A 27,578-nucleotide genomic window follows, 5' to 3' on the forward strand; every position below is an offset into this window, starting at 1 on the left:
CTCTGCGTAAGTATACCTACACTATAATCATTCCAGTCGAAAATATCTTTATAGAAGTCTTGTGTTATATTTGTTTATAATTTCCGCTGCCCTTTCGGCCAGATCACTCGTTAAAAAAAGGCATTTTAATGTCAACGAGACTTTTTAGCAGTATAAATAAAGGATATATAAACATCACTTTGCCAAAAATGGATTTCAGCTGATTGTGGCTCAGAATGACTTGTTGTTGGTGTGATGACAGATATGTTTGACAGATTATGCGCCAGCAAGTCATTTATAGCTGTTTAAATGGGGGAAATCTTTTTTTTTTTTTTTTTGGCAAATACCGGAAATCACTTTCTGGCACAACACCCGACTCTTACTGCATGCGATTATAGGAGGGATGAGGGGAGTTGCCCCTTTGTGAGGACCTCCGACGGTGCGTCTGGGTGACTGGTCCAGACAGGATCTAACACGCATTTGTTAACACGGTCATTGTGACAGAGGTGAGAGCGAAGACACTTTCGGAGAGGTGCGACTGCTTTACGCGCGCGCATGCACGCACTGTATGAATCAATGAAAGTTTAAGTGAAGGACATACTTTTCCTTTTGAATGCACTGGGCTACTTATTCAAGTGTTTGGGTTGCTGTTGTTTTCAGAAACGGTTTGCTTTATCAGTATTTTCAGACACAAACACGTTGACCCAGTTTCTCTCTTCTATTCCAAAGCTGGAGTCACGTCAGACAAAGAAGTTTTCAGTTACGTTATTTTATTTAGAAAAATTCAGACATTTTATTCGCAAGACATTTCTAAACAGCTTTACAACATAAAATGGTCATTCTTAAAGGAACTACTGGTCCGATAAACTAAAGGAACCTCTGAAATGCAATAGAAATATTTATATTAATTGGGGCATCGCCCGACTTCTCAGTTTCTAGAAAGAGCTTTTCTCCTTGTACAAATCCTATTTACACTGAAGTATAGACCAAACAAGAGGGAGAGTCCTGCACTGTTGCCTTTTCTGTGCTTTGTTGGGTGTTGAGAGGGATTGCTTTTTGTTTCTCCAGGTGTAAAGACAAGTCACAAGAGGACTCAAAGCCAGGGTGTTACTACTGAAAAGAACAGGAGGGCTATTTTTCTGAGCCTCCAGCTGAAAGCGTAGCAGAGTGTAGCAGATCCCTCTGATGGCATAAAGGAGAATCCACTTTTAATTTGAAATATATATAAATGTCCAAAGTACTCCAGGAAGGACTTCTGATGAAATGTTCTCTTACATTTTCTGATTCCAAACATTTCCCAGAATTGGGGGAAATCTCTGTAAACTTGTATTCAGTAGTGACTGTGAAGAAAATCCATCTGCACGCCGGTATTCAGAATCACTGCAGAGTGATCAGCTGAGGCTTTTGTTGGTGCCTAAATTGGTCTCAAGAGAACAGACTTTAATTATTGGACATCAGTGCCATGAGTTCAGGAGGCCTAAGAAAAAAAAATCCATGCATGTAGTCAGCCTTCTTAACCGGTCTTATAGGAGGCCAAAACTGGTACAGCCACAAAATCCTCTTGTATTGTAGGGTGGAATTTTCTCTTTCAGTGGGACGTGCTGTGTCACACCATAAAAATGAAAGCCTATAATCCCCCTTTCAACACATCCCAACTGTATTCCATCCAAACTCCCACCACTACTCTACCAAGGTCTCCACATAGACCAGGGGTAGGTCATGGTGGGCATACTGGGAGGCTCCCTGTTCTCCATGCCCTCTGTAGAGCTCTGGTTGTGATCACTGTCAGTCTCATCCAGGTCAGAGCACAAGTCTTCACTGGACATGGAGGAAGGGGCTGGGGAGAGGGCAGAAGATGACCCGCAGGAGAAACTCCGTTCACCAGGAGAAGTGAGAGAAGCGCAGAGTACCTCGCTGCCTCCATGCCAAGTGCTGCTGCTGCTGCCCTCAGAAGTGTCCGTGATTAGATCCGTCAGCATGTCCTGCAGGTGGTCCTCATTCAGGGGCATGCACTCCAGGAGATGGTTGAGGAGCTCAGCCGCCACCGTCGCATCTATCCCAGGACAGCTGGACACAAACATGTGGACCTCGTGCATGCACTGGATGTAACCAGCTGCAAACCGCTCGTTGGCTTCTCGGTTTAATGTCTCTGCCTCTGTGAGAGGAGAGACACGACTGCTCAGCATCCAAAGCATTGATAATACAAGACTGAAGAACTCCTACTTTATTGACTGCAGACACGTGACAGCTAAATGTTTCTCCTTCACTACACTACAATTACTTAACAGCTAAAAATGTTACTTTTCAGCCTTTTATGTGATAAAATATCACTTCCTCTTATAAGATAATTGCAAATTGCTCTAGCTCTACATATAAGCATGTTGATACAAACCTCCGATGGTGACCATTCTGCGGAAAAAGTGTTTTTTTCTTGTAAAATACTGTATAAGATATTTAGATGAGAGTTAATGGTATAAAACACACGGAAATTGTAATTTAAAAGACCCCACTGAGCTCTTGTTTGCTCATCACTGTTTATATTTTTAAATCAAGCATTTCCTGACTCTTCACATGCTCTTTTATTAGAGCAGGGTGAAAATGTACCCCTGTCTTGCAATAATAATGAGAGTAATTCTATCGATAATGCAATACTCAAGCGTTTTATTATTTGGCACTCTGAGCGCTCAACAAAACAGATCTTTACTCTTTTATAGTTACACGGGCTGGATAAATTTGGGCACACCTTGTTTCCGGTTCTTCAGTATGTCCTCCACCTTTTTCACGGTCAGCTCCAGCACCTCTGCGTTCTCCATCTTGGAATGAAACTGAGGAAAGAAACCAGATGAGCACCACCAAGGCCACAGTTTACGCCTTCATTGTGGCGCAGAGCAAAAGTGAAACTCCAGTGCAGGAGCTGTGTGCGCTCCGTACTCACGTCTGTGTCTGCCAGCAAAGTCCGCAGCTCCTGCAAACTCTCGTTGATGCGAGCTCGCCTCTTCTTCTCCACCAGAGGTTTCCTAGTCTGCGGGAGCACAGAAAGAAAACACTTCAGTGACATGAGGAAAGAAGCACCATTCAAAGTCATAAGCGTCCACCTGTCCGCGGTTGGTGCGCAAAGGCAACCCAGCGTAATTCTTCTCTCACTAAAGCATGTAACTAACTTTGAATCATTGAGGGGTTCCTCTCAAACTAACCATCCCTGCCTCATAACTGTGCACACGCAGCGTTAAAGCGGAGTGACAAGTGCGTCACTGCCAAGTGTCTCTGGACAGTGCCTCCACCGGTCCCCCACCTTTCTATCCGCTTTCTGTATCCCGCAGTAGGACTCATCTTCATCTTTCACATCAAGTCCGAGGCCGTTTGGCCGAGCCGAGGGGGCCATGTTGGTTGGATCGCCGTTACTGTGGCTTCTCCCACCGCTGCTCGTACCTCCTGAGTGGTCCTCGAGGGGCAGCTGGCAAACGGAACCGGTTAGAGGCAGAAAAAAAATCGACAAACTCGTAGGCGAGGCGAGGCGCCCTCTGTTTATTGTGTAATCCTAGTCAGACGTGCTGCTGGCGCTGAGTGGCTGTTGTTAGTATTTATAGGGGCTTATTAACATGTGAATAGGGGCTGTGCTGCTCTCGCTGGGGAACAACAGAGCGCACACGGTCGGAGCCAATGAGCGCTCTCCCCCTTTGTCTGCGGTCAGCCCAGGTCTGCGCCCCGAGGAGCTGGACTGGCTTTAATCAGACAATTTTTTGGGTTAGGGGAACGAACGTTCGTTTTTTGTCCCCCTTTCAGTTAGTTTCAGTGAACTGCTCGCACTTATAATTCATCTGCACAAAACGAATCAGCACAGAGACACAGAGTACAGTGTTAGAATAGTGCTGTTTGTTTTTATTTTCGTTTTTGTTTGACTGTTCATATGTTAGAAGAAGCCTCAAATATATGTTTAACTCAAGACAAAAATGAAATTCTTCAGGCTGTCAAATATAAACCAGTCAGTTACTTATTCAAACCAGCCCAACCAAAATGATTGCAGCACGACGCTGCACCTACACCACATCGAGGCATTTAAACCCTGCCCCCGTCTCTTTTCTGCCCGACCTCTTTTCCTCTTTGCTGGCTTCTGTGTCCGAGCCTCAGCAGATTTACCCGTCTGTTTGGCGGATGTAACGCGATGCCTTCAGTTGGCAGCTGCTGCTGCTGGCGGCCCCTCGGCCAAAACTAAATCAGTTCGGGGAATTAAGGGCCCTTCTCCAAAGAAAGCGACAGGTGTTGGCCTGCGCCTCGTTTGTTCTCCCCGTTGTTGTTGTGACTTCTGATTTGTGCGCAACTGCATTCTCACATTGGCTGCTGTGCAACGTGGACGACTTTTTTTTTCTCTCTTTTTTATGTGTGTTCAAACACACTGCAATATACACATTTGCACAACTGTGAATAAGTCAAATGCTGTTCTCATAATACCAATTTTGATGATTTAATTCGCCTGGAATTCGTTGGGGTGCTTTGCTGGTGAGCGTGCATATGGCGCATTGAGAGAATCCTCTGGCCTGGTTATTACATGTTTTGTTTACGTCATTTTTATTCAGATCACCCTCACAGCAGAGCAGAGTGGCTGGGTCAGCGTGCATCTGTGAAAGCTTCCAGGTAAATGCAGGGCTGCGTGCTAAGTTCGTGTTTTACGCGCTGTTTCCATAATTGCGCAGCAGCATTTCCGCTAAGACTGAAGCCCCGTGCCCCGAATGAATGAAGCCCTTCAGACCTTTGAAGTGAAGGGGGTTTTTTTGGCACCTCGCCACCCCCAGATCTCTTGTTCCAGAGAGCTTTAATGGTGTGGACTGTGGAGAGAGCAGCTGTCTCGGCTCGCTTTTGTTGGCGAGCTCCGCCGAGGGACCAGGCGTCCCCCTTTCTGTCTCCCTCTCTCCCTCTCTCTTCAGACCAGCCGCCTGGCTCCATGTGGTGGCCAATCACAGGGACTATAATAGCTGGGGAATGGGACACTCGCACGTTTGCACTTCTCAGAAGCTTATAATGAATTGCATCTTTATTAAAACGTGAATGTATGAGCCATCTCTGACACGTTTGTTTTGCTTCCAGATGGCTATGTAACCCCCCCCCCCCCCCCCCCCCACACACACACACACACACACACAACTCGTTTAGATCCTCACTGTATTTATCTGCTTCCCTTATTGTAATGTAGCGAACTCGGAACGAAGCTAATCAAGCTTGGCGACATAGCGTGAAGCATAAATAAGCTTGTCCTCTCATCTCACATACGCACTATACAATGCTGGCATCATTTATAATTACAAATCGTGCTAGCCAGACAAACCTGCACACAAGTGATAAGTGTTGGTGGGTACTTATCTATATGTCATATCCTCCCAAATCATCAAATCATAAAGAAACAATCGTTATGACTGAGTTGTTTTCCACAAACATACAGAGTTCAGGTGTATCCGGATAAAGTCAAATGGAACAAATATGTCGAGCAGCTTCCTCCATCTCAGAATAATCCACAGACCTTCTGCAAAGAGGTTTCATTGGAAGCAGTTCTAATAAAGAAACATTAAAAATGACTCTCTTTTCACACTTCTTTTATTGCCATGACCTATTAGAAATGTCTTATATGAGGGGGTGGGGGGGGATACCTCAGCAGAATTTGAGTTGCATACTGGAATCTGCTTTGCACAATTAGAGGTGAGACAGGAAACTGTTGTGTTATGATTTGGGTGCACTGACTGTAGTTATAGTCAGTGCAAATATATATATTAGGGTTGAGCAAAAGAAGCTCAGCTCTAATATATATTACTCACAAAGTTGTTTTAGCTCATGTTAGCTCATGTTGTCTATTGGCATGCTGTATAAAATGTAACTAAAAACAGCATGCAATGATTTGCGAATCTCATAAACTCACATTTGATTCACAAAAGAATCTAAAAATCATATCCAATATTTAAACTGAGAAAATGTACAATTTTAAGAGAAAAAAAAAAGAAAAGCTTGTTTTCAATTTGATGCAACATTATGTAGAAATGTTGGGACGGAATCATGTTTACTACTGTGTAGCATCCCTCTGCTTTTAACAACAGTCTGTAAGCATCTGGGAACTGAGGAAAGGCAGCTGTGGGACTTTTGGGAGAGAAATATTTCATTCTTGTCCGATTCTAACTGCAGTCCAGGGTCTTATTTGTCATCATTTTTTCCCTTTTATCATGCTTCAAATGTCTGCTCATCCCCTTGACTTGCTGTTGTAATAAGTGCAGTTGCGGTTTAGCGTTCTCTTGCTGAAAAATGAACAGCCTATCAGGAAAAAGAGGGTATCTGGATGAGAGCATGTGTTGCTCTAAAATCTGTATATAACTTGAGATGTGCAAGTTTGTCATCCACCTAATGCACTTCCATACCATCAGAGATTTTGAACTGAAAACTGACAACAAGCTGGATGGTCCGTCTCCTCTTTAGTCCAGATGACACAAGAATTTGAGATTTTTATTTGTTTGATCACAGAACAGTTTTCTACTTTACCTCGGTGGATTTTAGATAAACCTTGGCTCAGAGAAGATGGCAGAGTTTTCTGATCATGATCAGGAATGGCTTCTCTTTTGCACCATAGAGCTTTAACCTGAATTTGTGGATGGCACTGTGAATTTTACTCATAGATAGTAATTCCTGGAAGTTTTCTAAGGCCCTTGCACTTATTTCCATGATTTAATGCTATGCTTTATGAGGGCCTGAAGATCCAGTATTGATTTTGGGCCTTGTCTAATGCGCACATTTCTACACATTCTCTTCATGACATGATGTAGATGTAGATCATTACATATTTGAAATGATTGCAATTTTATATTCAAGAACTCTGAAAATGTTCCCCGATATGCAGAGGCAGTTTTTACAGATTGGTGGAACTCTGCCTCTCAAAGATGCTCTTTTTCTACCCAGTCATGTTACTGGCCCGCTAACCTAATGATTTCACATGTTTTTCCAGCTCTTTAGTGTTAGTGCCACTTACTTTTCTCTTTTACTTTACCCTTTTTTTAAAGATGACTGTCATAAAGTTCAAAACAAGTTAATATTTGTCGATAAAATTTCTCTGTTTAAGCATTTGATATATTTTCTAAGCTCTATTGTGAATAAGATTAGGGGGCAGATCACTGCATTCTATTTTTATTTACATTTTATGCAGCATGCCAGATTTTATGATATCCGGTTTGTAGATTTGTTGGTCCCAGGGTGTTCATGTTAGACATATTAGCTTACTGGGGTAGTGGAAATGAAATTTTGACATCTGTTCTCACCCCTTTATGAAAAGTCCAAATATTAGCTGCTTCTCTGTTCTGCTTAATCAGCTAAACTACAACTGAGCATAAGGATATGAGTCTATGTAGTACTTAAGTGTTTTCTTTCTGACTTTGACACGTTTCGATTAGGCAGTTGAGTTTAGCACTTATTTGACTTGTTTCATGTCCATTACATGACAATAGTCCATCCATGAATCCATTTTCCTAGTTTATCGCATCCAGGGCCACAAGAGGGCTGGAACCTGTCACAGTCGAATGCTGTATAATCCCTAAAAATCTTAATCCATATTACTGTAACATCATATTACAATAAACACTTGTAGGCCTCTTAGACCTTAAAGTACTCCTGTCAAGATCCAACAGAAAAGAGCACCTGCAAAGATCATACAATCTGAGTGAGTGCAAAATAAGTTTTATTATTAATAATGTTTAGGTTAATAGTACAGCAAAGGAGGAATCTATGCAAAGGCCAAGCAGGTGGTCTAAGAAGCAAAGTCATGCCTTATAATAACAATAAATAAAGCTGTTAATACAATAAATACACGAAAGATTAATAAGAGCCTTCTATAATGCAGGCTACAAGAGGTCAACTTCTGAAGGGAAGTACTGAGAAAAGGTCTGTATAGAATCATTATAGCACACCTACAATAATAATCACTGGAACAAAAACCGCCCCACATGTTTGTCTTCTGAGCAGCATATCTATAAGATACATAACAAAGGATGGTCTAACGGAATGGACAACCAAGATCATCAATCCAGCAGTTCACCAGGGCCTCCACATCTCAAGTGTCCCCAGGTGGGAACTGTGGAGTGCTGGCCTTTCCTGAGGTCCAGCCTCTCTCTGGAACTGCTCTACTCTGAGGGGGGACCCTGGGACGACTTGGGTGGCTGGAAGAGCAGCATCGAGTCTGGGTGTGGGCAGGGTGAGGGGGTGCTCATCGGTGGACCTAGGCAGAGACTTGAGGAGGTGGTTGAGAAGACGGGAGCCCAGAGTTTTGTCCATCCAGTCACAGGTCAGGAGCATGTTGTGAACCTCGTGCATGCACTGGATGTAGCCCGTGCTGTATCTCTGCTGGGCCTCAAGGCCTAACGTGGGGTCTGAATGAAGAGAGAAAAAGATACATGTGTCACAGCGAACCCCGGTGGTAACAGGAAACAGCACAACCAGTATAACCGGTTGGCTGCAATGACATTTCCATCCATGGCTCAGCACCTCAGACAGCCATCATTTTCTAATTTTTCCACTTTCGCCCATCCAGCAGCTCCACATACCACGTTGCTCTAACCACCACCCAGTGAAAACATTGTCAGACCTCCAACATATGCCATGATATGTGCTGATGCTGCCCCCTGCTGCCTAATGCCAAATGGGTCAGTGGATTTTCATTCTCACGCGTTATCGGTTTATTACGCCTAACCAAATTTAAAAAAACGGAGATATAAATCTATTTTATTACGATGAATAACAGCAGTAACAAAGCTCGTAATATCGTAATCAATCAAGTGCCCGGCTCCTTACCGTTAACTTTGTTGTTCTGGATGTTCTGCAGATGTTTCACCGTCATCTCCAAAATATCCGCTTTCTCCAGTTTGGATTGCTGTCGAGAGAGGAGAAACCTCAGTTATTATTGAGCCCTCGCTGTTTGCTCAGAGGAGACACGTAAGGACAATACTCACGTCCAGCCTGAACGCTCCGATCACGGTTTCTTTGAGCTGATCCAAACAGTTGTTTATCCTCTCCCGCCGCTTTCTCTCAATGAGCGGCTTTCTGAGCTGTAAAAAAGTAACCAAATCAGGTAAGAGCAGCAAAAACAAGATGGAGAGGCACTATGCTGGATTCATTTAAAAAATTGGTCAAAAAGAAACCCGGCTTCAGTATGTCCAGTACCTTTCTTTCCTCCTTTGCGCTAGGATGTTTCCCCAGGTTGTGCGCCATGGATGAAGCAGTCATGTTTTAACCTGTGGTGTGTGATGGTGTGTGTATGTGTATATGTGTGTGTTTGTGTGCGCGCTTTTTTGTCCCTTCTCCTCTGAATCTCAGTTCGTCTCTAGGGTCCTCGGCGCGGCGCGACCCTCTTATTTATAGGGCGCAATTAGCATGTGAATGCGCCAACTCTTTGGCTGCGGGATTTTCCCACACACGGGGTCCCATCAGTCAAGACTGACAGGTCACTGGCTCCATTGAATAACTGAGAGACCCGGCCTAGAAAAAAAAAAAAAAAAGCTCACAAGCGACAGATGTCCAGCCTGAAACCATTGCGCTACACCCCCCTTCCCCCCTCTTCACCCGACAACAACACCAAAAACTGCAGTTTCCTCTTCTCCCAGGCATGAACAAGAGTGTGCAATTACCGTGCTTTACTCCCGGGACCCCCACGTCTATTCTATTCAAGGGCAACATTACACCTGCAAAAAAAGACCAAACCTATTTCCTCAGAGCTCACGGGACGACACAAAAAGGCTGACAAATCACCTGAGAATATATTTCTGTCACCTGTTATAGTTCATAATCATATCCTTTAAAACCCCTGAATTACTTTAACAGAAGCTGGTTGCACTGGGAGAGGTTGTACCTTCGTGGAAGCGCAGAAGAGGGGGGGGGGGGGGGACACGCTGTGTATTTAGCCTGCTTTGATCACATTCGGTGTTTTTAAAATGTGAGACATCTGCTGTTAACTGTTTACGAGCAGATGTCAGATTGACCAGATACCCCCTCCCTCCCCGTCCTCCTACCTTTTGGGTCCCCTAAAGTGGGAGCCCTTGTTTCAGAGCCACGCGACTGCCAGGCGAATGCCGGGTCGTGGGAATCGAGGTCGGACAAAGAGCGCTATTCACCCAAACTTAATCAGCATGAAGTGAGTAATAACCTTCACACAGGGCCCGACCAGAGGAGGACGAGGAGGAGGCTCGGCCTTTGGCAAGTGACCAGTAGATAGCCGGTGACGAGGCCAGGTGTAACACATAGCAACCAATCCAAATACATCAATCCCTCAGAGAAGCGTTAAGTAGGCGTCTGTATTTTTAAAGGGAGTGGGTTTTTGAAGCCACTGTGGGGCTGTTGTCGCACTACTATAACAAAAGTGTTTGTAATAGAGTTTTGATTTTACTGATCCATCTTTTTCCAGTGTTCAGTGGCAGACAGTGGCAAAAACAAAGACAAAATAGGCCCCGAAACAGCTCATGAGCTACAGAGAGAGACAAGTCAGAGTATCTTAGAAACTGCTGATCTACTAGGATTTCCTCGTACATCCATCTCTACAGTTTGCAGAGAAAAAGGGAAAAAAGTTTTCTGAAAAAAGAAAACTTTCAGTGAGTTGCAGTTCTCTCTGAGAAAATTATTTTTTGATGCCAGAGGTCAGAGGAAAATGGCCAGATAGCTTTGAGTAGTACCAAGGCAACATTAACTCCAATAACCAGTTGTTTAAAAAATTATGTGAAAGTGAATCTCTGAATCTCTGAGATCTCAATCCACTAGTGCACCTCTGGGTTGTAGTGGAATGGAAACTCTGCAGATTTAAAGCAGTTCTGAAATCTGACCCTGCACCAGCATGGTCAGCGAGTGTAATGTCAGTACTACTGAATTCTGAATTCTAATGGAATCAATAACACAGAGGATCTGAATTGTTACAGTATAACAGACTGCACAAATACACCAGGTATGTTACCTGTATGCAAGGGCTTGACATGCAGGACTGCCAATCCCATCAGTGTTCGCTTTGGGGAGTGGGTATCTCAAACCATCTGGGTGATGTAGTTGCTTTGAATTTTACGTTGCAATTGACTTTACTCAGTTAACTGTTTATGGGTTAAGATCAAATCTGATGATTATGATGAACATTTGATGAAATGATGAAACAAGGTTTCATTTTTCGTTAGAGGTTTGCCAGCAAAAGCAGATAATGCTTTATGAGGGGGCCATATTTGCTGCAATTACTTTTTGATAGTCAGCCATATCCCACCACTATCCTCCACCTGAGGCTTCTCTTGTTTAGAAACCAGCCTTCTCCTTCTGTCTTATCCCCCAACATGTAACTTTCAGCTCTAGGTGAACCCTTACTACACCTTTAGATGAAAAACAGAGTTTGGAGCTAACAGCTGCTAAACTCCACTTCATGCAGCTAAACAGACAGCTATAAAATTAAAGCCTCTTCCTGCTTCTGTTAGCTCTCACCTGAGGCTTTGGTTATTAAAGTGAATCACAGCTGTCTGTTTCCCAAGCCACTGCCTGCACATTCTTAACTTAATATCTAAGGAGTTAATGGTTTTATGTATTGTGCATTAACAAAACATTTTTCCTATACAAGAGGCTTTAAAATACTCTGGCTGTTGGCAATACACTGCATCATCACTTAGAAAACAACTTGAAGTACAACTAATTAATTTAGAAATTTGGAAGGATGCAATGCATCCAATATTTGTTTTGTTTAGAGTTAAGGAAGAGTTTGTGCTAATAGAGAGAGCATACCACACAACTTAAAAAAAAACCCCATTTCAAACAAAGTTCAGTTTTATTTCAAGCAAAATGTAGACAATTCAAGGAAAAGGCTGAGTTATTTCAAGCAAAATGTAGACTTATTTCAAATGTGTTAATGTACATCATTTCATTTGTCAAAACTGGATGAAATAATAATGCTTTGAGTTCAAATCATAACCTGTAAGTACAATATTTCCTTCAGGTGACATTTGATACAGTGTACTCCAGATTTATGCTAACTGCATCCTAAAAGGCCTTGGTTTCTAACCTTAAATGGGGTGCTAAGATTTCGTTCCACATATGCTCTCTGTACACTGAAATAGTTATAAAAGGAAGACAAATATTTCAAATTTCCTGATTTTAAGTCAATAATCCTAAAGTTTGTAATAAAGTAAAATATCTTGAACGTTTTATTACTGATCAGAGGACATGAAGATATTTATAGGCAAGAAGACACATTTCTATTGAAGTTTAGTGCATGTACAGATTGTGACCGATGCTAGTATTCATATTGCACACTGGACGGTTGCAGGGAAACTGTAGAAGTGGGATCATATGGTTCAGTGTAAGTGAAAGGTTGTTGTTGCTAAAGGAAGTGCTTTTAAGCTTTTAAGACACCTCATACGTACATTTATTTGCAGGCAGATTGTCGCTTGGGGTTCTACCTAATTCATCTTATAGGTCCCATGATCTGTCTATGGAGCAAGCGCGCCCTCATGCGGTGATCTCGCATGTCCCTGCAGTGTAACCCCCACTGTTGTTGCACGAGGCGACCACCGGAGGCGCTAGACGACACTGCAGTGACAGCCGCTCTCTGCTAACATTACCAGTCGGGCTCAGAGAAAGCACTAGGAGGAAACAGGGGCTGCACAATTAACAACAGTACAAACAAGGGGAGGCGACACGAGCAAGGAAAACAAAGCGGTTTTTGGTCCGAGGAGCACCTGGATTGCCTTTTACTGTCTTGACAAACCGGGAGAAACGAGTGAAAACGCCGTTTGCAAGGTATTGTGTTGTGAATATTATCCTATGAATTGTGGTTTGCAGGCATAGCTTTCTGAGCAAGTGGAAACGGTTTAGCTGAACCTAGCCTGCTGCTGATAGTTGCTAAAGCCAGGCATGGTTTTCAAAGCACTAACGCGAGGAGCCTCAGTCAGGCCTGGCTAACGTTAGGCCGAGTTAGCTAATTAACGTAGCCACTTTTACCTTATGATAGCTAGTGAGTTGGTAATATATTGCCACAACTCCTAGCAGCTGTAAATGAAGGTTTAGCAGCTGGAAAATGCTTGTAAGCAGTGGGCCTGCCGAGGCCTCCCGTGTGTCGACAGCACACACACAGTCATATACACACTTCCATAAGCCAGCCAACAGTAGCACGGTTGTTTGGTGGACTGTGATTGAAAAACTATAGGCCACGCTACCTTGCAAACAAATAAAGTTCGCTGTCCTGCAGAAATGAAAGAAAGCTAAGTGGCATATTGTTCCAGCTTTGCGGTAAACGCTCCTTTGTTTGCTAGACTCCATGTTATTCAGTATCCATTTTGTTAACATTGCGCAAAGTTGGCAGACTTCACACCATCACAAACCAGGCATGGATAACAGAGATGGGCGGTGCTCACTGTCAGGTTTATGTTGCACAGCTTATTGGGCCGTAGGTTTGCAATTAGCTTTTAAGTTGTACGAGTGGTAATACTTTCATTAAATAGATGTGTTGATGTGTATAATATATATATATATTTTATATATCGCTTGGAAAATGTTTTAAATAAATCAGGGGACTTGACTAGCACTTGCTAGCAGCGAGTAGCGGTTGCTAGCTTACCTTCAGATGGTAGCAGGGCACCCGCTGCTGTCTGGACTGAGAGAGATGGTGAGGTTAACGTTGAGCTGTTCTATGGCACTGTATTGTTTGAGTTCTGGTAGGTACTTATAGGACAGGATTCACTGTCACTTGCCACGACAAGTATTTCTAGGCTAATTTACCCAAAGAGAGGTCGAGCGGGTTTGGATTTTCTTTTTGTCTTTTTTTTTTTTTTGTCTGTGTTAGGACAGGTTGTACAGACGTCAGGTTGGCACAATTTTACTCTGGCTCCTGATTAGTACCGGAGTCATTGTGGGTTAGATGTGATCTACCGATTTTGAACGCACCATATGTATTTTCCTCCTATTTGCGTCACTGGTACTGTATCAGGTCAGGAGCAGAGAGGCGCTTCTGCTGCCTACATTAACGAGCATTAGCCTGCGCGAAAGACGCATGTGGCCACCTGGCGAAGCTGAAGCCTGTGTACGTTAACGAAGCTGTGAGCAAGCAAAAACCATCCGCTTGGGAACATAAGGCTCTCCTGTTTCAGCTCTGTCACACATGACACATCATATATGAATGGTGGGCAACAGCAGCAGCCTGCCACCCCACTTTGGTTGCTGCTCGGTTTTATATTCCTGGCTCCAGCATTGCTTTCTAAATGTGGACTCCCTGCCAAGATATAAGAGGAAGTGTGTGACAACTCCAGGGTTTGTGTGCACAGTTTAGAGGATCCTGGCTGGAAAACAGGTTTGTGGCAGTGCCAGATTTGTACCTTTAGGTCACTAAATTCACCAAACATCAAGTGGAAATATGTCCTAAAAGGGCAGCACGCTTTCTATTTTTCCTCCAGCTAACCTGATCATGAGAATGGGATTACAGTTTACTGGCCTGGTGTTGCCTCTTCGTGACTGTTCATGAAACTTTGACTTTTGCCCTGCCCTGTGAACTTAGGGTTGTTGGGTGGGTCGGAGAATTTTGTAGAAAGGGGTCCTTGTTAAGTCACACAGTTAAACAGGAGCAGCAGTGAGATATGAGATGGTGACATCAGTCGATTGCATCACCCGTGGCCTTTCTAGGGTCTTTAGTGTTTGTTTTTTGGTATCGTTTGAGGATTTAGTTTTATAGATTTGTGACTCAAAGGGTGTGTTTACAAACCTAAATTTGAACTGATAAAGTATATTTGGCAATGTAGTGTCTGTTTAGGTATGCTATTGAAGTGAAGGAGTCGGGCATACAAAGGTCTGAGGTGGTGTCTTCATTTATGTGGCCCTGTGTCATAGTAAGCTCATTTCACAGTTAATCATTTACTAATAATGACCAAAAAACTTCACAAGCTTTTACAGCTGCTAAATGAAGCTTTAAAGGTCAGATCTAGATATGTGCAAATCATTAAAAAAACATATTTCCACAAATTTATTTCTATAACTAACATGAGCTTGACTTTTATTAGTATTGAGAGTTTCTTTGGGACTTACTACGTAGGTTAGTGTTTGTTACAGGATATATGGAGTGCACCACTGGCCTGCCCCCACCCAACTTCTACTTCTCAGCTCAAAGTTGCATAACAATACAACTTCATCAAAGGCTCAATCCAGAGTAATGACATGAGCAGCATTTCTGCTTATCCAATGAACATTTGCCAAAAACGCTAATTCATAAGATAAAAAAAAAAAAAATCTCTTCTTGTCTTGAATACAGTAACAAGTAGAGGGATACATTTACTGCTACCATGCACACCTGTAAGTGCAGCAGCAGTCAATACATTTCCTGTTTCTGCGGTATTTAACCTTTCAAACTTCTCCTGTTCAGGGTTTTGTGTCTGCTCGTTTTACCATTTCTGTGATTGTACTTGGTCTTATCTGAAAGGTGGATTTGTTTTACATTTCTTTCCTCAGGTGGACAGTCGGCTGCCTGGTCACTCGTGGTAACTCTCCGCCATGCCTTTCCCCTTTGGCAAGTCCCACAAGTCGCCGGCGGACATCGTCAAGAATCTTAAGGACAGCATGACGGTGCTCGAGAAGCACGACATCTCAGACAAAAAGGCAGAGAAGGTAGGGTGAATCTCTTCATCTGTCAGGTGCAGTGTCCGTCACCTAAGAGAGTTCACTGTACTTAGTGACACGAGTTTGAAGGAATTTGTTTGAACTTTGAGATAATCTGATATGTTGATGTTGTGCCCTGGATTAATTTGTGTGTTCAGGCTACAGAGGAGGTGTCAAAGAGTCTTGTGGCCATGAAGGAGATCTTGTATGGGACTAATGAAAAAGAGCCCCAGACAGAAGCAGTGGCCCAGCTCGCCCAGGAACTCTACAACAGTGGATTACTCAGCACCCTGATAGCAGACCTGCAGCTCATCGACTTTGAGGTGAGACTTTTGATGTGAAGTTGAAAGAACAGGAACTAGTGGTAGATATTGAACAGTGGTCTCAATTTATCCAAGGTATGCAAGCATTGCAAGAATGCGTCTTACAGGGGCACTAACCTAATAAAATATCTGCAGTTAGAAGCCATTAGCAGCTTTACAGTGACATGTAAGGTCTAGCACTTAGCACACATGATGTAGAGGATTCAGATTGTGGTGAGAAAGTTTGAAAAGGTGTGGATACATTTTATTTCTCACTGCAAACATAAAGGGAACGCACAATAAAACCAACTAGAGAGCACAAGGAATTAAGCCTACATTAATCAGTCAGTATAAGTGGATGGATATTGATGATCTGAAAGCAAAACAGTGTTAAGTCATAATGTTTGTCCCATTCTTGCTATTTATTTTAGGAACTTTGTTGATCCACTAATTGTTTCAGGTGTTGTTTTTAATTTGTTTAAAATCACTTCACATTAATATTAGTTGAAGAATCACTTTATGTCGTGACATGTGCCTTATTTTGATTCACAAAATGGAAACAGTAAATGAAAATAAAAAATTATTCTTGCGTTTGTGGTATGCTTGCACTCTGGGGATGTCCAATCTGCCTGCAGAGAGCTCTGTTGTACAGTCGTTGTGTGGACCACTCTTGCTTATGCTTTTGTCCGTCTGCCAGCTGTGCAGAAGAGTGAAGTTCCAATAAACAAAGAGCTGAAGTGAAACAGTGTTAAGAACTATGAAAAGTGTCACTTCAGCACTGTCTGTGCTTTTCATGCTATTTGTTTTTTTTGTTTTTTATCTTTGAATTTCTTTTTGCGGTTCTGCAGTTCCCGGTTAACTCTGCTGTTGCTCCCATGCCTATTCCAGTCTACTTGGCAACCAATTGGCATTTGGCAGAAGTATGTGTCATCTGCTTCCAGCAACACGCAGTCAGGATTTAGGAGGAGTGCATCTGCCATGGGTGAAAACCCCTCCCATCCAAACACAAAAGTGTACGCAGACAGACACATGTGCAAGATCATAAATGATGCTTAACATGTCAGTGTTCTGTTGGTCATCATTGTGTGTTGGCAGTGGACCTGCAGTAACTTTACACTCACTGATGATTTGTTTTTGTTTTTTTCCCCACTAATTCACAGTAGCAAATGCACAAATCAAATGCAGTATAGCAAATGATATAACTAAATATAAAATGCCCTCTGTGTTAGTGTCAAAGGATAACCTGTCTAGGGTTTAATCCGCCTCTTTCCCTATAATACCTGAGGTAGGGTCCAGCCCCCTGATGACCCTGATAAGAATAGAGAGAATGGATGCATGGATAAAATGACGAAAGAGGGTCTGCAAATTAAATTAGGTTCCTGAACTTGGGTAAAAAAAATTATTTAAGTATGCATCTTGTAAATATGTAATTGATCACTTAAAAATAAAAGCTAAAAATATTAGATTCCTTGATATGGAACAGACTGGTAGGACCCTGCACCATTAAATGGTTCAAACCACATTTCAAAGTGATGTTTTTAAAGCTCTTGTTCTGTTTGACCAGCAGTGCAAAATCTGCAGAAATGTACTCCCTTTTAACTGTGGTTTAAAAAAAAAAAAAAGTACTGTTGTTTTTCTCTTTAAAGGTTTTTTAAAGCATTTTGTTTTTAAAACAATGGTGCAGGAACTAAACTATGTATGAGAAGGAAAAAGCAGGATGTTTCGAAAAAGTGCACGTGGATTGACAGCTTGCTATTAATGACAAACCTGCCTGTTTTGATATGGGAGCAAACTCATGTCTCGCTGCAATATGTCATGGTGTGTGTGGTAACTGCTGCAGGCTTCCCTGACTCACCCCATCACAGTGTGACTCACTGTACTGTGTGATCCTCCTTCCTCTTTTACCCTCGCTCATACTGCCCCCTTGCTCAAAAGAAAAGCCTGGTGAACAGTTGCAAAGCACAAGAGTCCAATATCAAAGTGTGACAGTAATTTGATATTTCTGATAACTTTACACACTTTTATTATATGTTCAGTTTTGCCAGTATACGACAGTGTCTCTCTTTTTGGCTCCTCTGTTTAGTGCTGTTTCCTGTCAATATGTTTAAACCTCAAGAGAACGAATCTTTCATCAAGGTTTTATTGCCACACTGCAGAAAATTAAAAATGCAGCAGATTCCTAGCCGTTCATTAGCTGTTATGCAATAAAGCACCACACCTTACATTTACAACGGCCCCTTGGCTTTCCACCCAGAGAGCTTGTTGTAAAATGACTTCATGTATAAATTCTCTATTGTGTGCATTTCTGTTCTGTCTAAGCCTTCATGTGGTATTTTTCTGTCAGGGTAAAAAAGATGTGGCTCAGATTTTCAACAACATCCTGAGGCGTCAGATTGGTACTCGGACACCCACGGTGGAGTATCTTTGCACCCAGCAGAATATTCTCTTCATGCTGCTTAAAGGGTAAGAGCATATACACGGAGTAATACTGCCCCCCCCCCCCCCCCCCCCCCCCATGATTATTTCATTATAATTGTTGTTGTTAACAGTACTTGGTATTGAAAAGACCAAGGAACCAAGTAACTTCTTCCTAGCATAAAGGGAAATGAGAGCTGCTGCCTATATAAGAAAAGTAAAAATAGAACAAGCAGTCCAGTTCACTACAGATTATAAAAACACCAGTATAAGGCATCCTAGAGTGCTACACCTTGTGGAAGGTGGCTCGTTTCTGTGTACCTCATCCACGCTTACAGATATCCCCTGGTCTGCCCTTCACCTTGTCTAATTTTGCAGTAATAGAGCAGCTACTAGTAACATATACAGTTACACTTTTCTTGTTTTTTTAGAGTACAACAAGCTACATGCAAGTCCAGGCTGGAATAAGTTTGTGAATCGCTGTGCTCAAAATGTCAGGTGTTTCAGTTAGATAGAATTGGAAGTCTGCGCTTCTCAGATTCAGTAGTTCAGTGAAGGTTTGAAAAGGTAAGTGGAGAGGTTATACAACACATGAGAAGCACAACTGGTTTTATGTTGTCAGTTTAGTCAGATTGTTTCTGTCTTTCTGACTTGGATGAAGATATGAGAATATTTGGAGTCACCTGTGCAGAAATCCTAGCGACTCCAAAGGATTTAAAAATCTCTTCTTAAACCTGTTTTGTGAAAACCAAGCACACGACACGAGGATCAGTCATTTTGTGCCAGGGGCACGGTGAATAGATGCACTACTGTACTGCACAGCTTGACGTGACTGAAGCTTTCTGTTCTTTGTGTTTGTTCAATTAATCCCAAGGGAAACTATTTAAATGTCTGCAGTAAAGTGGTGCTCTTAAAGAACATACATCTTGTGCGCATACTCCCATTGTGATAGGACTAATGAGGATTTCCCTTGTTGTGTGTCGCACAGTGGAATTGATCCTCATTATCAGTAGTGTAAACATCATAAGCTTTCACCCAGCTCAGTCACTATCCCTGCTTTGTCTTTCCTGAAAACTGAAGGATCTTTGGCTAGCTGCACTCAGTTTAAACACTGGAAGTCTGTTTTATGTGAAACTGGCGGGGCCATATCATACCGTTCACGGTAATACCGGTATAATGTTGGGCAACGATAAGAAAATGAAATATTGCCATAGAATATGGGTAAAACGCGCATGCGCAGTGCCTTTGTTTTCATATGCACATGGCGGAAAAAGCATGCCAGCGACGGAGAATGAGAAGGGCGAAAGCGGATTGTTGAATGAAACGGATGAACCAGAATTGATTTGTAAAAATGCTGCAACTTCAGTGATGTGGAACTGGTTTAGCTTTTCGTCCGTCAGCTACACAACAAAGTTTTTTTGCACTAATAAAGTTGTGGAGTTGTAAAGTATCTTGTCTAGTGTCAATTATATCGTCAGTTATATCGTTATCGCAAATTTTCAATGTATATCGTGATAAATATTTGTAGTCATATCGGCCTGCTCTTGTTCTGTACACCATTATTATGCCAAACATTTTGCAGCTCACTGTGTTCTTGTTTTCAGTTTTTCAGGAAACCATCCATCCTCCTACCGCTTGTGTTTGCGTGCATGTGAAATACAAAATGAGAAATCATTTTCCATATGTTGATGTTATATGCAGGTATGAGTCTCCAGAGATTGCACTGAACTGCGGTATCATGCTGAGGGAGTGCATCAGACATGAGCCACTGGCCAAAATCACACTGTGGTCAGAACAATTCTACGACTTCTTCAGATACGTGGAGATGTCCACATTCGACATCGCCTCAGACGCATTTGCCACTTTCAAAGTAAGTCAGCAAAGTTGTTAATCTATTGAAGTAATGCTCTAAAACATCTATGGTTCCTCATAGCTGTAACTGCCTAAACAGCTTAAAGAAAACAGACTTGACAAAGCACAGTCACCAAATGCCTTGAATTAAAAACCAGATCTCAACACTTCAGCTCTCATGATCTGCCTCTTAGATTCAAAAGGGAAAACCTGGTCATGCTTTTATGTTTATGACAGTTTAAATAGCTGTTTATATTATTATGTAAGCCCTTACTTGTAGTTTGCTACTTCAGTCTCCCATTGGAGCAGCTCATGTTTAAGATGGTATTTTTTCAGGATGGGGACGACAGGCCAGTGCCAGCTTTGAGCATGCAAATCGAGGGCCAAGTTGTAGTACATGTAAAATAATCACTCAAAGAGAGTGTAAGAAGCAACAGAAAGTTTATTACTTTATTCCCCTGGCATGACACACAGCTGTTCTCTGTCATGCTGAGAGATTTATTTTATTTTATTCTTTTTTTGGGGGGGGGGGGGGGGGGGGGGGGATTCTCCACTAAAGGGTATCTGAAAATGGCTAAATCGGGCAACAAAGTCACTAAGTACAAGACAGCGATGTGAACTGAAGCAGGATGATTACTGCTGTGAGTGAGAGGGGTTTTCTTCTAGACACATATTTAAAAAAAAAAAAGAAAAGAAAGGAAAAACCTGATAAATCCAAGTAGTCAAGTGTTTTAAGTGCACGGCCCTTTGTTAGCTTTGATAGAAACCAAACAAGCTGTGTAGTTACTGTGGAGTTCTTTGACTATTTTAAATCTTGTGCTATTCAAAAAGACTTTCACACCTTTACTTATTGAATACATTTACTGGCATGTTAGTCTTGACAGTAAACGTGTTCATTCCATCCAGCAAGAGATAACTTTGATAAACCATTGTAATAAAGCATTTGTCTGCTGTCTTGGAACAGTTTCAGTCATCAGACAGTGAGCTGACATGTCTTTTCTCGCTAATTTTTAGCTTCAGAGTGGTTCATTTAGTGACAAAACGTAAATGGATTTCTTTGGGTTGTGGTTTGTATCTGCGCTGTACAAATAGGAGACAGATGGGACCCAGTCATAACTGTCAGGTCTGAATGTGTCGCTGATAGTTGGCTTTGTCTGTTTCCAGGACCTCCTTACAAGACACAAGCTACTCAGCGCAGAGTTTCTGGAACAACATTATGACAGAGTAAGTTCACATTTAACTAAAAATATCTAGATTAGATCAAAATATGTAAAAAATGTACTCTTAAATAAACCATATAGCCTCACCCCTGCCAAGGATAGTGTTTGAGACAACTATAAGCTTTAGATTAAAAAACAAAAACAGTTTCTTTTGACCAATTACGTGTGAATTAGGTCTGTCTCTGTTAGTCAGGCGGTTTAAGATGCTGGCAATCTCTTTTTCTAACAACATCAAACCAGCCATTTGGGCGATAATTTGCAGGCTGGGAGCACAACATAGCTGTCAGTCCGTGAGAGGAAAAGCTCTCATTTTCCTGTCACAGTGTTTTGATACAAGATACAGATGTAATTGTGAAAACACCGCTTGAAGCATTTAGATGACTGCCTCTCTCGCTGACCACTTGTATTTTGTCTGCCTCACTGCCTCTTTCTCTGCTGCTCTAGTTCTTTAGTGAATATGAGAAGCTGCTCCACTCAGAAAACTACGTGACTAAAAGGCAGTCCCTCAAGGTAAGAGCCCAGGATTGTGCCAGTAAAGAGGTTTCAAGTAGTGGTGCAACTCTATTCAGAGAGCTATTTAAAAATGGTTTCTAGTGTTGGGTTTCTCTGAATCACTCTTAACATGACTGCCATCTAGTGGTTAGACCACAAACTTATGTGGTTATTTAAAGAGCTTTAATGGCTCCTTCACTGGCCTCATATTTGGAGTGTTTAATTCGATTTCAGTCTGAAGACTGAGTACTTGATGACTAAATCTGTAATCCAGATGTTTGACCACTGGTGATTCTCAAACACATTTTTATTGCCTTATTCATGATCACTAATGATTTATATACAAACGAGTAAAGCGTGACTACTTATTTAAATATAGTAGAAGAAATACACTGATGGAATACATTTTTATTTCTTTTCTCTCTCTAGTTGTTGGGGGAGTTGCTCCTCGACCGGCACAACTTCACCATTATGACAAAATACATCAGCAAGCCAGAGAATCTCAAACTCATGATGAACCTGCTACGGGACAAGAGCCGCAACATCCAGTTCGAGGCTTTCCACGTTTTTAAGGTAGAATCAAAGCACTGTATGCTAGTCCTTTCTACAGAAGAGGCAAGGCTTGAGGGGGGTAAAGAAAATATTAAGGTGCTTAATGCACTTCCTGATTTAATAGTGTTGTGTAAATTATTCAAGACATCAGGCAGACTTTCTTCTAATTTCTTCTACTTTTCATGTGGATCATTTCTAGTTCTGTTCTGCTTTCTTTTGCTTAGTGGAAGAAGCAGCAGGTAGAGAACTGATTCATGTGCCAATACGCTGAATTCACTGAGCCTGCAATGCAGAGCACAGACTACTGTCACTGCCTGCAGTTCAAGACAGAGCTGCACCAGTTCATGGAGTAATTCAATTATAAAAAATTCCTGACACAAATGTTTTGCTTCAGTGCTTCATTTAACGCACAGCTGTGCAGCGCATCGATGTGTTAAACAATGTAAACATGAGCATTTCAACTACATTTGTGACTAAAAACAGACCTGCAGTACAAACGTATTTAGGAGCAACGTGTGAATAAAGAAATCTGACAACATTAAGCCCACAGAGTTTTAAACAAACACTGACAACACAACAGCAGCAGTGATGACGACACAGGCACAGTTTAACGTACATGCAGCAAACGGGGTGAGTCTCATGGCGGACATGGGATGCACTAGATCATATTTATTTCAAACATTTTTCAGATTGAAAATAAAACATAAATTATAGTGTTCACTAAATTACATTAATATTTAAAAATAAGAAAAAATAGCTTTAAAAAAAAATAAAAAAAATAAAAATGTATATGGGCCAGTAAAACTCTGAGCCACTGACCTGAGGGTTGTTAGGTTGGACACATTGGTATTATTATCATCCATACATACATCGATCGTGGGGCAGCAGCCCAGCCCTGACCTCCCTCTCCCCAGCCACCTCCTCCAGCTTGTCCGTTGGAACACCAAGGCGTTCCCAGGCCAGGCTAGAGATATGATCTCTACAGTATGTCCTGGGTCTGTCCCGGGGCCTCCTCCCGGTGGGACATGCCGGGAAAACCTTGCCCAGGAGGCGCCCAGGGGGCATCCTTGTCAGATGCCCAAACCACCTCAAAAGGCTCCTTTCGATGTGAAGGAGCAGTGGCTCTACTCTGAGCCCCTCCCGGATGGCTGAGCTTCTCATCCTATGTCTAAGGGAGAGACTTAGATTCCCTCTACCTTATCGTGGTTGAAGGGTTTGTGTGTCCCAGGGATCCCAGGGGCGATGTTGTTTTTAGGGTTTTTTTTCCCTTTTGTTTGTTTTTGGCCCCTGGTAGGGTCTCCCATGGAAAATTGGTTCTGGGTGAGGGACCAGACAAAGAGCAATTCAGAAGACCCCTATGAGAAGACCATTGAGGGAACAGTTCACCCTGTCCGGGATAGGGTTGTTGATATTAATGTTATTATTATCATTTATGTTTTCATAGCAGCAGTATAAGAATTTGGCATCAAAGCACAGAGCACACTTCAAAATGCTGGTATGCTCGCATTTCTTGCAGCCACCACTTTCTTCTTTAAAGGCTTACAATGAAAACACATGAACACACACCTGTTCTACCTTGTTGTATATGCATCGAATTTTATTCAACTCTGACATATGACTCTACTTGAGATATTTATGTTTTTGCATTTAAGAAAATGTTTTCTTTAAAGAATAAATTTTTAATATGACCTCTACATACAGTCAAAGGGTTTAGTTGTTGTTTTTGTTTGTTTTTTGGCAAATCTGAGCTTTTTATTCTGAAAGATCCTCTTTTCTCTTTGAAATATTTATTATTGCTCATTAATAGGACAAAAGTATTTCTCATCAGATTTTTCATTAATCGATGGAATAACAGAGTACTCGGTTACTAATATAATCAATAGTGCAATATATATTGTTACTATTTAGTGAGTTATTTGGTGAAGTGTTGGTGAGCCTCTTCTTGTGAGCACATGTGGTCCTGCTAGCACCACAGATACAGATTCTGTAGAAAACAAAATCATGAAAAATTCCCTCTTTCTGTCTCTCTCCACAGGTGTTTGTGGCCAACCCGAACAAGACACAGCCCATCCTCGACATCCTGCTGAAGAACCAGACCAAACTCATCGAGTTTCTGAGCAAGTTCCAAAACGACAGGACAGAAGACGAACAGTTCAACGATGAAAAGACTTACCTGGTCAAACAGATCAGGGATCTTAAGAAGCCTGCACCTCAGGAGGCCTGAGGCGAAGAGCGTGCAGAAGTTTAGGGGGGGTGCCACCAGGACCATGTCTGGACATCATCCAGGCAACATTTGCTTAATGGACCCCATCAGCAGCTGCTATTCTGGTTTCTGAACAAAATGTAAGAAACAAATTAAAAAAAGAAAAGAAGAAGAACAAATCTACTCGTATCAACTCGTCAGGAAGTTGCCAGCTCCTCTGCACCCCGGAACTTTTTTCTTTTTGTTCCTTTCAGTCTTTTTCCCTCAAAAGAGAAAATAATAGTTGCTGCTGCTTTCTTGCACATCGAGACATTTACGGTATATTATATTGACACAACCCACAGCCCATCAAACACAGTGGCAGAAAATATCCGTGCATTTAAAGTAAGGCAGACTTCCTGCAACAAAAATGGACCCGTTTACACAAACATGCGTATTACAAAAAAAACAAAACATGCATACACACATGCTGCAAGAATGTGTGTATGTCTTGGAAATGGTACGAGCAAGTTGAACATTGGTGTGTGTGTGTGTGTGTGTGTGTGTGGTCGTTGCATGCCTCGAAATGTGACAGATCCATTGCTGTGCCCGGCGTCGGCTCTGTGATGGCCTGCCGAGCCCGGCACCCACGTTCAGTGCCACAAACTGAAATTTGTGTGCATCACAGCAACATGTATGCCTTCATCCAACAAAGCAACAGCGGCTCGTTTTACAGGGGCGAACTCTCAGACGCCATCGCACCGTTTACCTCCCGTGTGCTTCGTCACCACAGGGCACATGAAGCACAGGCGCAAAGCAGGGAGGGAGGAAAGGTATAATTCTGGTGAAGCCCAAGACATGGACATTTTTATTGTTTTCTGGGACAGGATGAACATGTACATATGCCTTTTTGTTTCTTTTCTTTTGCTTTGTAGATTTTTGTTTAACCTTGACACATGAATATATATTATATATATTACCTTAAACATAATGTTTTCGGTTAATTGTAATCAAATTGCTTTCTAAACCATAAAAAACAACACAAGTTAAGTGACATTGTTTTTGCATTTCATTTTACTGCTGATTGCTGGTGGGTTTCTTTGTACATACTTTGAAGGGCCAGCTCACGTTTAGCTAACCTTATAGGATATTAACAATTTGTCCAGCAGAGGAATGTCATTGTATTAGCTCTGGATCTCTTAATCTTCTTTTTATTCTCCATCTACATTTTTGAGTATTTCAGACTCAGACTGCTGAATATGTATTGGGGGAGGTGATGTAGGCGCAGAGCATTTACTGAAACATTAAAGCCTGTGTGTTTGTGCACTTTGTGAAGTACTGGATGATCACCATCACTTACTGGAGTTAGGGTGATGAAGATTTCCCCAGTTTCTTCATTAACTTGTTTTTTTTGTTTTTTTTTTTCTTTCTCACTGTTTGGCATGAGGCCCTGGAGTGCTGTGCAGCCCCACAGTGAGTGTACTTCTGGGGTGACCTCATTAGGACTTTGGAAACTCAGCACATCTTTCCACATTCTTACCCCACCCCCTACACCCTTTTTTTTCCCTTGTGTTTGAGCCTGTCTCTTCAGAGGGTTGATTTAATTCCAGTACAATTGTGAGCGTAAAGCATTGTGGGTAGCAGAGTACTTTGGGCATCTTGGATTGTCCTCATGGTACTGAGCAAAACTGATGAAACCACAGATTTTTCTGCATTTACACTGAACTCGGGCAACGTGTTATGGTCAACACATTCAAGCAATTTAGACAGAAACCAGAAGCCCATAGTTCTTCCATGAGCATTGAACAAGCATGTTGCTCCACTGGCTGTGCATGATGCTGTACTAAAGATGTTGTACTGGAATTGGTTTTTCCAGCTATTTAACAACATTGAAATGTCCAGTTGAACTCTTGGCTACATGGCTGTACGCTGGCTTTGACTCCAGTTTCAGCAACGAGCGTGTGGGTGCTTTCAGAAGTGTCAAAGGCTTGGGCCCTACAATCGAAATAAAGGAATAAAAACAAAACAAACAAAAAAAATATTTGGAATAAAACAAAGCCTGTTGTTGCTTTCCTTCTGACTATCAAAGTCTCGGCTGTTGATTGTATGTGTGCTCTGTGATTCTAAGGTTCATGTGGGTACTTGGTAAAAGCATTACAAAGTCAAGTGTCTTGTAAATAGCCTTTTCTAATTTCTCCACTCATTTTCAGTCCAGTCCTTGTACCTGACCATTAACACTGACTGATGAATCCTTCTAACATAAAGATGGGAATCGCTCAGTCTATGCAGAACAGACAACTTACAAAAAGCAAAATTTGTAATTGAATCTTTAGGAACTTTGTTACCATTCTTTAGTTGAACCTATGGAAACTGCCAAAGATAAAATGGCGACAGACACAAAATAGTATTTCTGAAACACCAAGGTGATTCCTAAGGAGCTGTTAGCTCAAAACGTATAATATCCCAGCATGGTGTGAAGGGTGTCCTTATTAAATAAGGAAGCTAGAAAAGTGGAGGATGAAAGAAGTTTCAGGCCTTAACGCTACAACAGATAAACGGTGTCTGAATCCATGTTTATGGAGGACTTCAGGCGAGAGGTAGAACAGTGAATGTAGTGTCGTCTGTAAAACACAGTGGAGGGTCTGTCATGGTTTGTGATTTTACCAAAATTGATGGAATTACGAACACACAACTGTCAGATTTTGATCCACTGTGAAAGATCATCTAGAAAGCATCTGATTGGCAGTAATTTCATTTTTCTGCCAGTGCAGTAAACCCATATCTAGAGAGTGTTCCACTGTGTGTTTTTCTACAAGTCACGGATTGGTGTCCCTAGAACCCGGACCTCAACATTACGAAAGCAGTGTGGGGTCATCTTAACAGAGAACAGACCAAAAGGCAGAAACATGCAAAGAAGCGTTTTGAATGTCCTTCAAGGAGTTTGGAGAACTATTCCTGAAGAAACAGAACCCT

The 27,578-nt window shown here is 42.0% G+C and overlaps 3 protein-coding genes across 3 annotated transcripts; 1 reads left to right on the forward strand and 2 right to left on the reverse strand.

The window, feature by feature from the left end:
• Positions 1-732: 732 nt before the first annotated feature.
• Positions 733-3,625, reverse strand: her13 (hairy-related 13). Its single transcript, XM_085380741.1, has 4 exons — positions 3,272-3,625; positions 2,915-3,001; positions 2,723-2,804; positions 733-2,134 (listed from the first exon to the last, which is right to left on the reverse strand). Exons 1-4 carry the CDS (start codon positions 3,359-3,361, stop codon positions 1,665-1,667), a joined length of 729 nt encoding a protein of 242 aa, XP_085236867.1. The 5' UTR covers positions 3,362-3,625; the 3' UTR covers positions 733-1,664.
• Positions 3,626-7,656: 4,031 nt separating this feature from the next.
• Positions 7,657-9,443, reverse strand: her8.2 (hairy-related 8.2). The gene is made up of 4 exons (XM_085379972.1): positions 9,160-9,443; positions 8,949-9,044; positions 8,791-8,869; positions 7,657-8,369 (listed from the first exon to the last, which is right to left on the reverse strand). Exons 1-4 carry the CDS (start codon positions 9,220-9,222, stop codon positions 8,035-8,037), a joined length of 573 nt encoding a protein of 190 aa, XP_085236098.1. The 5' UTR covers positions 9,223-9,443; the 3' UTR covers positions 7,657-8,034.
• Positions 9,444-12,553: 3,110 nt separating this feature from the next.
• cab39 (calcium binding protein 39) lies at positions 12,554-26,693 on the forward strand. Its single transcript, XM_085379931.1, has 9 exons — positions 12,554-12,750; positions 15,445-15,600; positions 15,750-15,914; positions 18,238-18,356; positions 20,010-20,178; positions 21,324-21,383; positions 21,824-21,889; positions 22,301-22,444; positions 24,459-26,693. The coding sequence occupies exons 2-9, from the start codon at positions 15,487-15,489 to the stop codon at positions 24,645-24,647; spliced, it is 1,026 nt and encodes a 341-aa protein (XP_085236057.1). The 5' UTR covers positions 12,554-12,750; positions 15,445-15,486; the 3' UTR covers positions 24,648-26,693.
• The last annotated feature ends 885 nt before the right edge of the window (positions 26,694-27,578 follow it).

Source organism: Rhamphochromis longiceps, linkage group LG14, assembly GCF_057381845.1.
Source record: "Rhamphochromis longiceps isolate RC_006_pf linkage group LG14, R_longiceps_female_GT1.1, whole genome shotgun sequence".
Taxonomy (NCBI): Eukaryota; Metazoa; Chordata; class Actinopteri; order Cichliformes; family Cichlidae; genus Rhamphochromis; species Rhamphochromis longiceps.